We start from the raw sequence: 11,404 nt of genomic DNA, 5'->3' as shown, positions 1-11,404 counted from the left end.
TAGAGAAGTCGGTTTAGGTGAGGTGAATTCGGTTTGGTTGAGGTGAAGGTAAAGCCGGTTCGGTTAGAGACAGAAAATAAATGAAGAACACAAGACACATATTTTATGGATGTTCGGAGTTGAATCTCCTACGTCACTCCTTCTTCTCAAACAGTGAGAAGGATATTCACTAACTGGAATATTCAACAAACACACTCCGATCGAGTCTTATTTACTGCTCGTTGGTTACACCACTCACAAATGATGTAATACTTTTACACAAGGTAAAATACACAAAGTTTCTCAAAGTCAGATTTCAAATAATTTCAAGGATTTCAATCAATATTCAGGGTCGCACGTAAAATTCGTTTGGTTGTGAATCTGTAGAAATCTGTGTGTTCTTCGTTTCCTTGGGCTTCTATTTATATGAGAAATATGACAACGGTCATATTTTTCTCTCTCCGGGGACTGGTCATCTGAATCCGTGCTGGTTCAGATAAGGTGGCGTGCACGCCTTGCCATTTTGGACACATGGCAAACATGCACTAGGCAGTTGCCTGTTTCAGAAGATTGCTTGTGATCTTGGGTAAGGTCAGGTAATCATTATCCTGCCCCATGCCTGGTTTCTTCTTTTACATATTCCCAAGAAATATTTTGTTTGTCTTAACACGTTATCTTCAAGATATTCATATCTTTTGAATAATCTGCCCGTTGAAGATGTACGTTAGCTCTTAGGATTTTCGATGGGTTGAACTAGCTAGACACTTTCGGTTTGCAACTCAACCGGTCCTAAACTTGAACCGTTTTGGATTTCTACACAAAGGTTGAACCTGTCCGGATTTCATCTCAAACCTGAGAATGCTGAAGGTATTTATTAGCCGGAGCTGAGGGCAATTAAATGACCAGAGCTTATTTATGACCGGAGCAACTCATTAATAACCGGAACATCTCAATTATGACCGAAGTTCATTTATGACCCGTCATGCTTCATTAAGTGCCGTTTGACCGAGCCGGTTTGACCGATCTCCATGGACTACTGGTCAATCTATAGAACCGATATCATTTGCCGAGCCGATCTCGCCTACATGGAAATTTCGGTATTTTGCTCAGCTTCCCTGAGATAACAAAAATTTTAATATTATTTACTGTCGGTGAGATTCAATCTTTGGTCAACTGTGTGACAGGCAAGAATGTTTACCCCTACGCTACAGCACCTTCTTGTTATATTTAAACCAATTAATATACTTGATATAATTTAGCGGTTTAACATATATATTTGAACTTAGTTTTATCTATTCATTAAACTTTTCATAAGTTCTAACAATTTTTTCCCTTTTTGATTATTTAGAATAAATATTCAAAACTTGTAATCGTTGGCCAGTTTAAAATTAACTTACTTAATTTTTCTAACAATTTCTCATTTTTTGACTATTTAGAATAAATATTCAAAACTCGTAATTGTTGGCCGGTTTTGAGAGGTTGTATTTATTCGTCCGGTTTTGTATGTTCTAACATTAACCATACTTAATTTATCATCCTCTACATGTGATTTTTCTCGTCTTAGATTTCCACGTAAATCTTGTGTTATTTACGTATTTTCTTGGTTAATACTTCATCTCTTCTTTATCTTGATTAGACTCAGATTCATATCTTGTTTTTCAACAATTGGTATTAGACTCATGAGCTTTTTTTATTCTGAGACTATATCTATTTTCGGAAAAGTCAATTATGAAGTATGATATTCCGTTATTGGATCACAACACCAGATTTTCTTTATGGCAGATAAAGATGCAAATTTTGCTCACTTCGATGAATTTAGATGAAACTCTATTAAAGAATCCTAGAACAAAATGAGAGGTAGCTAACCAACTTTTAGGATACACATATTTGACTACATTGATTTCGGTAGCTACGCCACTCACCAAATTTAAAGAACCTAGAGGAGCATGAGTCATATATTATGCATAATATCGTTCTTGCCAAGGTTGTATATTTTTTTTCAGCCTACTTAAGTCCAACCCATTTTGACCTCGTAGAGGTTCTAACAATAGAGTCCGCAAATCTTAAAAGCGCATAGTTTCACTTCCAAAAATGACTTCCCCAGTCGAGGAACGCATTAGATATTTAACTAAATCTGTAGGTCCTTGAGCGAATCCCACGTTAGCTCCAAGACCCTGGTCTCTAACTATAAATGTAAATACTTGGGCTTGCGAAGCTTTTGGTCCAGTCGGTCCGTAAAACTCACTAGGATAAGCGGTATTATAGAACCAAACAAAAAACAAGTAATAAACCACAAATAAATAAAGCACATAAACTATAAGACAAGTAAGCCTTTCCATATCATACAAGTGCACGTGGAGCCCATGCGAAAGGTTTAGTTAAGATATGCCAGATTCCACCAAATATACAAATGGAACCTAGACATGCCCAGTTTGTGGACAGTAGAAGATAAAAAGAGGAAGCATCGCAAGGCTATGTCTCATATACATATACATGATGTTCTAAAGGAGACGAGTGTTGTTGGGTTATGGATGAAGCTATAAAAATTATGTTTGACGAAAAGTCTTACTAGTAAGCTGCATCTGAAGTAGATTTTATATTTTATCGTATGTTTGAAGGTACAACATTACAAGAAAATTTATCAGCATTTAAATAAACTAGTGCTGATTTAGAGGCCTAGGAAGTCAAGTATAACAATAAAGATCTAACTTTAATTTTGTTGTATTTACTGCCCCCATCATATATCATGTTTCATGATAATTTGTTATTTAATCATGATATTATCACGACTAATGATGTTTATAATGCATTATTCTCTAAGAAGAAAATGAAACATCTTGTTGATTATTCTGATAGTCCGATAGATAACTTTATTGCTCTAGAGAGATCCCAAAAATGGTTCAAAATGTTATGAGATAAATGAATCAAATTCAAACAAACTTTGGAACACTTGAAATTACGGTAAGAAAGGAGGTCACATGAAATCTGAGTGTTGGAAGCTACAAAATAAAGTTAAGAATGGGAATGCTATTCTGACTTAAAAGCAGGCGGAAAATTATGGCAAAACCAATATTGATGACGCCGAAGACAGCGAACTCCTCATGTCTTCTATTTGTGTTGTATGGTCGTAAGATGATTGAATACTTGATTATGGTTGTACGTGTCATATGTGTCCAAATTGGGATCGATTTTCAACATATGATACAATTTACAAAGATGTTGTGTTAATGAGAGATAATTCATCATGCAAGGTTGTGGGTATAGGAACAATAAAATTAAAGATATTTGATGGAGTTGTTCGAAGACTTAATGATGTGAGACATGTTCCTGATTTGAAGAAAAATCTTATTTCTCTTAGTAGCCTCGATTCAAAAGGTTACAATTACACTCTTGAAGGTGGAGTTATGAAGGTTAATAGAGGTTATTCTCGTGATGAAAGTTGAAAGAAAACTTGACATGTTATATTTCTTAAAAACTCCATAGTTGTAGGCGTTGTCGCTACCTCTTCATTATCTGATGATGATGTCACAAAATTGTGGCATATGCGACTTGGTCATATGAGTGAGAATAACATAACCGAGTTAAGAAAACGAGGATTTCTTGATGGGAAAAGTATTAGTAAATTAAAGTTTTGTGAGCATTATGTCCTCTGCAAATAGAAAAGAGTCAAATTCTCTAAAGGCATCCACAATACTAAAGGAACACTTGATTATATCCACTCCGATCTTTGAGGACCGTCTATGATGTCTTCCATGGGAGGTGCTTATTATATGTTGATAATTATCAATGATTTCTCCAAAAAAAATTGAGATTTCTTCTTAAAGAAAAAGAGTGATGTGTTCTCTAAGTTTAAATACTAGAAGAAGACTATGATTGAGAAACAGACTGGAAAACCAATAAAATGTTTACGTACTAATAATGGTTTGGAGTTATGTTCTGAATAATTTAATTCTCTATGCAGAACTGAAGGAATCGTAAGGCACCACACAATGCCTAAAATTCACAACATAATGGTGTGACAAAGAGGATGAATAAAAATTTTATGGAGAATGTGCGTTGTATGCTCCTTAATGTTGATTTATCAAGGTCTGTTTGGGCTGAAGCTGCAGATTTAACATATTTTCTCGTCAATCGTTCTCCGTCAACTGCAATTAATAAATAGACTCCACAAGAAGTATGATATGATATTCCTTATAGTTATTTTGATTTGAGAATTTTTTGTTGTTCGGCGTCTGCTCATATTGATGAAGGAAAATTGGAGGTTCGATCTATAAAGTTCATTACGTCGGCTAAAAATCCAGTGTAAAGGGGTATAAGTTATGTTGTTCTGAATCCAGAAATGTTATAATTAATCAAAATATTATTTTTGATGAGACACATATGTTACATGCTACACCTCTTATATCTTCTTTTGATCTGATTGAACAAAAATCTAACCCTTTTCAAGATAAAATTCAGCAAAATTTTAGCAAGTAAGTGGAGTTTGATAGTATATCAAAATTTGAACTTGCAACACTACCATCAACCACACCAAAATTGTTAGATACTTCACTGATTGCACCATAATATAATATTGTTGCAGATAATCCCATATATGAAATTATGCCTTCTCGAATACTCGATGATCGAGGAAGGTTATAGTCAAATTACAGAGATTGATTTTACTGGCATATTTTCTCCAGTTGTGAAACATATTTTGATTCGAGTATTACTTGGCATCATGGCGATGCATATTTTGGAGCTTGATCAACTAGATGTGAAGACTTTGTTTCTACATGGAGTTTTAGGTAAAGACATCTATATGCATCAAGCTAAATGATTTACAGTCTTAAGAGAAGATGATTGTATTTGTTATTTGAATAAATTCTTTTAAAACAATCGCCAATGCGGTGGTATAAAAGTTTCGACTCTTTTATGACCACTTATTACTTCAAAATAATTGATTTTGATAGTTGCATTTACTTCAAACTTCTTTATCTGTTCGACATTTTTTATGCTAGTATTGTGAGTTCTTCATTATCAAATCACTTTAAATTGTCTTCAACTATATCACCTCAGTCTGATGAGGATATCGAGTATTTGTTACGACCATAATATTTCATTACAATTGGTTAACTTATGTATGAAATGGTTTGTACTCGATTAGATCTGACATATTCGGTAATGTAGTTAGAATTAGAAAATATCTATTAAATTCAAATAAAGAGCATTAGAGAGCAATTTGGTGGATCTTACGTTATTTAAGAAATTCAATGGATGTTCACCTACTCGATTAGGATGAACCGGAAAAGATGTATACGTAATACGTGGCTCCCGCGCGCAAGGGTCTTCCTTCCCAAACTCCACATTTGACTTTCCTTAGCAAGTTGATGGTTAGTTGACTAGGTCGAGTTCTAGGTTGACTCGCGCCCAACTCACCCGAGTTGACCCATTGACTAGCATGCTAGTTGTCGTTGATCATGTCAGCTAGTGGGAGCTCTATTCCATCCTACATGTGCCGCCGCACAAGGTTGAGGTCCGACAACTTTTTAAAAATATATATATATATATATATATATATTACTTTTTAGTTATTATTTTTTAGCATTCTTTTGCATAACGTAAAAATATAATATTAGTCTATAAACGTTCTATACACTTGTCTTATTGTCCATATTAATTTATATTTTGTATTGTTTATGTCTTACAAAATATTTACGTTTTAATTAATAAAAAATAGGTTAGAGTGGATCGTTTTCTAAATTAATTATTTTATATTCAAATTTAGTAATCAAGTATGAGAATCATATTAAAACTGATTTATTTATATTATGTTCGGGTAAAATTCGAATATCCACCCATTCATTTTATAACTGAAATTTGTTAGATATATTGAAATTAGGGGTAAATGATTTTGGTAGCTTCGGTTCGGTTTAGCGGACATATTCGAACACCTTTAACCAAGAAAAATTAAAAAAAAAAGTATAATACGTATTAAAAATTAAAAACAATTAAAAATATAATACGTATTAAAAAATATAATACATATTAAAAACAATTAAAAGTTATTACTAAATTGCCAATTAAAAACATAAAAAAAATACGTATATATACAATTAAAAGTACTTTTTATTATATATTGTCTAACATAAAATTTTGAACCCTTAATTTGGTTAGTTTCTAATTGTTTTGGTCAATTTAATTTTCACTAGTTCAGTTTAATTTTTAAAAAAAAAAAAATATTATTTTTTTATTATTATTCAAACTAAACCTCTCATATATATATATATATATATATATATATATATATATATATATATATATATATATATATATATATATATATATTCTCTAACTGCTATATGCTATATATATGAACTCATTTTATGTTGTTTATCTTTAAAAAAAATATATCTATTTATTTTTTAATTATTTATTTACTAAATTTTTAAATAAAAATACTTTACTTCTATCAAATTTAAATTTTAAATACAAAAATTTATTATAATAATAGCTTATTAAAAATATAATAACTTTGTTTTGGGTATAATATTTTATATTAAGTAATGCATAATACTTAAAAACTAATAAGTATTCAAATCAAATTAATTAAGGAATTACAAAAATACTAAATTAGAATTACAAATACTATGGTTAGTAACCCAAATTACTGGTTAATTTGCATTTTAGAAATATTACATGATGATAAGCAAAACTCAATTCTATAAGCATTGGTTTGAATTTTATTTTTATTTTGACAACTTCAAATCTTTTTTAGAAAACAATTAATTACTCAATTCAAAAAAATAAATATAATAATAGCTTACAAAGAACATGATGCATATATTAATTAATAAATCATTCCTCATTTAATAGAGCGGATCAAAATTTTGGGTAAAATCTAAATTGGATTATTAGTCAAGTAAAATTAATAATTTCAATCGAATCTCAAATTTTTGGTCTATAAGTCAAGACTCTTTCTAATTAAACTACTTTATTGTTAAATAAAATTCATCATAATATATATATATAAGCTTTACATATTATATCATTTGACATGTTGTGTTCAATAAAAAGGAATGAAAAATCTATAATTATTTTTAAGGATAATTGAAAAACGAAATTTTAGTTAATTGAGATACATTTCATTTCATATTGAACTGTTTATACAGAGAGACATGGTCATTTTGACTTTATCTCCCCCAAAAAAAGGCATTACTTAAATCCATAATATCCTTCAATTAAGAAAAAATATCCAAATGAAAGAACAATAATTGACTTTAAAAAGGTAAAAATATAACACCAATCAATAAGATCTCCTAATTTTATTAATTAATTTAAATGGATCCTCCAACCATTATATGGAATTAATTAATTAATATTTTCCTAATTCATCATAAATATTTTCATATATTTATAAGGCTTGTAAGCTTGTATTATTGTACTCATTCTCATCAATAAACAATCAATCGAATAATGGTTATACTCCCTCTGTTTAACATTGCATGTCTTAATTAATCTTTTGTTTTCTAAATATTTACATTTTTTTTTTTGGCAGGAAATGTTTAATCTTTTCTTATCGGTTTTTAGTGTCGCACTATTTAGTTTAGGATTTAGTTTAGCGGCTACATTTGACGTGACAAAATTTGGAGCGGTTGGAAATGGACAACATGATGATTCTGAGGTAATAAATTTATACTTTTACTATATTAATAATGCATTTGATGTTTATATTATAGATCTTTATGTAAATTTATTACATATTCAATGAAAATGAAGGCATTTTTGAAAGCATGGAATAGTGTTTGTGGAAGTAGCATTGGTGGAATCATGGTGGTGCCGGTGAAGACATATTTTCTCGCTCCTTTAGTTTTCGAAGGACCTTGCAAGTCCTCGTCGATTCAAGTTCAGGTGATTTTTAATCGACAACATATTATTTAACATAAATTTTAGCTCATTGTATTTTTAAAACAAGACAATAATGTTGTTGATAACCTATTATGTGTTATTAAATGAGTTTGTTTAGATAAAGAGAAAATTATCTTTAACAAAGTAAGAGGATATAATAAAATGAAATGGTGGAAAATGAAGTATTAATTTACATATATAAGTTACATATTGTTTTTTAAAGATTTAATTATCTAATAATATCAAATAATTTACGATCTTTTTATTTATTTTCTTATCAATCATACTATTTAAATTATCAATCAAAATATAATTATATTTTTAATTACTTAACCAAACTAATTCACTTTTTATCAAATTTTAAAACTTTATGCTCAATCTTTTATTTGTATCTCGAATATTTAATTGATCAATTAATTCCTTACAATACTCTAACTTTTTTTCATACTAATTTGACATAACATGGGTTTTAAACCTTAATCAACGCGAAGATGAACAAAAACACCAAACAATGTTATTTACCAAAGATTTATTCAAATTATTTTATTTTGAACAAGCCCTACTTCTTGTTTCTTAGATTTAAATACATGTACCCACATAATTAAATGTTTGTAGATTGATGGAACTTTGGTGGCACCCAAAACTAGAAGTGGATGGAAAAGATGTGAAGGTGATACATGGATTATGTTCTCACAAGTTAATGGCCTCCACATTCATGGGAATGGGAAATTTGATGGTCAAGGCTTGCCATGGTGGAATAAGCTCAACTTTGTTTACAACCATGAAGTTGATAATCGTCGACATGGTTATGTATGTTAACTTTCTCCGGTTTGATTTTTCTGTCTTTTTTGTAAAATGGTTTATTAAAATACAATGTTGAATCGTAAATTTGTGATATACAATTAAATTTACCTATGATTATGTTCAATATAATGAACCTATTTAAAATGACTCATTTTGTACGAGAAACTTCTAATATGTAACTCATCGAGAGTTTACTAATTCGCGCTTAATTTTCTTGTCCGTTTTCAGATGGGTGGTGGCTGCACACGACCAACGGTGACATGTTTAAGCTTATTTTCGAAACTACTTTTTCATAAAATAAGATTTATAAATTTATTGATTTATTTGGTTGGTTAAATTAAACATAATGCAGGCACTAAGGTTCAGTAAATGCAATAATCTTCAACTTAATGGATTACAACATATTAATCCTCCAAAAAACCATATAAGCATTAATGATTGCAATAATGTCCAAGTTTCCAACATTGAGATACATGCACCAGAGAAAAGCCCTAATACGGATGGGATCGACATATCTTCCTCCACTAATGTTAAAATCACGGATTCTATAATTAGCAGTGGTAACGTAAATCATAGCACATTTTGTTTTTGTCATTTGTACTTAAATATTCATAGTTATGATGTTTATTATATATGATAATTTAATTAAATATTCTTATTGCATACAGGAGATGATTGTTTTGCCATCAATTCCGGTTGTTCGGACATTTTCATTGAAAATGTTAAATGTGGACCTGGACATGGAATAAGGTAGAAATAAATTTGAAACTATAAGCTTTCCCTACTATTATATTTCCTTAAATCTTATTATTATTATTATCATTTAGTGTTGGGAGTCTTGGGAAAGATGGATCTTTTGCAACTGTGGAAGGTGTTTTTGTACAAAATTGCACTTTAATTGGTACATCAAATGGAGTAAGGATTAAAACATGGGAGGTAATTAAATACCAATATTTCTTATTCAATTATGGTAAGATATTATAAAATAAAATTATTATATTAATTTTACTTTCTTTGAAAATATTATATTTTAGGGAGGCAAAGGATACGCTAAGAATATTAGATTTGAAAATATTATTCTCGAAAATGTAAAAAATCCTATTATTATTGATCAACACTATTGCAATGGACGTCATGATTGTAAGAAACAGGTAAACTTTCATTAGTTTTTTTTGGTTAGGAAAGAAAAAATGTTTAATTGCAGTTTTTTCCATATATCAGGCCAATGGAGTGCAGGTGAGCGACGTGAAGTATTCAAACATAAAAGGAACATCGGCCACAGACCAAGCGATATTTTTTGATTGCAGCGATGATGTTCCTTGTACTGACATTGTCCTTGATAACATCAAAATATCGTTGGATAAAACGAGTGGTTCGACTGATAGTGTTTCGGCCATGTGCAAGAACGTAGAGGGAACAATTACTTTAACTTCGCCAAATGTCGCTTGCTTACATACTAATCATAATTAAGCTTTACAACTCTCATGAGTAATTTTTAAATGAATGTCCAATTTTTCATATTCTTATATATGTATGTAATTCACTAAGTTTGAAACTAATAAGAAAATGCCTTGGAGGCTAAAGTTTTTATTCATCTTTGATAAAAATAAAAAAAATAAAAAAATAAAAAAAAACTAGGTATTCTTGTTAAATGACATTGATTATAAGCATCCAGTGATCAATGAAAATCCTAATGTTTATATTTGTGAGATTTGTTTTTCTTATGATTGAAGATAGAATAAGAATTAAAATAAATTTCAATCAAATTATATCTTAATATATTTGAATCTGGTGTGCACAAAAAAATTAAAATTTTTTTGTAGAATAAAAATTCTATTCCTATAAAATTAATCAAATAATGAATCATGTATGAGATTCAAAAAAGTTATTTTTATCTTTCTTTTATTTGTAAATAAGGAAAATATAACTAAAAATTTAGATTTTAATCTGATTGAAATATCAATATAATTAAAAATATTTAAATATCTTTTAAAAAAGGAAAATATATATTAATTTATTTTAATTCCTAATTACTTGTTATATTATCCGTCCTCTCTATATTATTAAATATATAATTATATAACTATCTAATTTATTAATTATTATATAATAGCCAGCATACCCCCACCAACTAACTAATATATTATATAATATATCCTATAGTATATTTATTCTATCTATGAATTTTTGAACAAATAAATAAATAATTCAACTAGTGAATACTAATATATTATTTAATCATAATTAAAGAACATCCTAATTTATTAATTCCTAAATAAATAACAAACTTAATAATATATAATCTATTACTTCCTAATTAAATTAACAATTCTCTAACTTATTCATTTCTAATTAAATCTAATTATCAATCGATAAACTATATATAATTTATTCATCTTAACTAAAAAATATGTCTCTAACAATAATAGACACGGTCAAAATTCTAAAATTTGAATTTTTTCTAGTTGGTCATTAGATCTCTATAATTTGTAAGGCTAAAACGGAGGACCGCATTCTTCCGACTTAGATTGAAATTCATTCTCTCATTGGGTTTGCATAATTTCAATTTTATAATAATTTGAGTGTATGTGAATCGATTTTACTTTCGATGATAATTTTCATAGTATTTAATATATTTGCAGGTTGAGAATCTTGAAATTTAATAATATTTTAATGTTAAATTCAAAGAGAAAGAGAAAAAAATAATATTTTATCTTTTTTAAGCCAATAATTG

The 11,404-nt window shown here is 29.1% G+C and overlaps 1 protein-coding gene across 1 annotated transcript; it reads left to right on the top strand.

The window, feature by feature from the left end:
• The first annotated feature begins 3,206 nt into the window (after positions 1 to 3,206).
• Positions 3,207 to 10,140, top strand: LOC124924434 (probable polygalacturonase At3g15720). Its single transcript, XM_047464476.1, has 10 exons — positions 3,207 to 3,389; positions 4,562 to 4,759; positions 7,517 to 7,642; positions 7,738 to 7,869; positions 8,482 to 8,676; positions 9,008 to 9,230; positions 9,339 to 9,420; positions 9,498 to 9,606; positions 9,705 to 9,821; positions 9,892 to 10,140. Exons 1-10 carry the CDS (start codon positions 3,207 to 3,209, stop codon positions 10,138 to 10,140), a joined length of 1,614 nt encoding a protein of 537 aa, XP_047320432.1.
• Positions 10,141 to 11,404: the final 1,264 nt, after the last annotated feature.

Source organism: Impatiens glandulifera, chromosome 2 (genome assembly GCF_907164915.1).
Source record: "Impatiens glandulifera chromosome 2, dImpGla2.1, whole genome shotgun sequence".
NCBI classification, from domain to species: domain Eukaryota; kingdom Viridiplantae; phylum Streptophyta; class Magnoliopsida; order Ericales; family Balsaminaceae; genus Impatiens; species Impatiens glandulifera.
Note: the sequence above shows the minus strand (reverse complement) of the source record. Positions and strands in the feature narration are given on the sequence as shown.

Excerpts from the sequence above, each read along its gene's own strand:
- LOC124924434 (XM_047464476.1), top strand. The coding sequence starts at position 3,207 with ATGAGAGATAATTCATCATGCAAGGTTGTGGGTATAGGAACAATAAAA. Across the intron at positions 8,677-9,007 it reads ATAATCGTCGACATGGTTAT|TTAAACATAATGCAGGCACT; the intron begins GTATGTTAACTT and ends TGGTTGGTTAAA. Across the intron at positions 9,421-9,497 it reads GGACCTGGACATGGAATAAG|TGTTGGGAGTCTTGGGAAAG; the intron begins GTAGAAATAAAT and ends ATTATCATTTAG.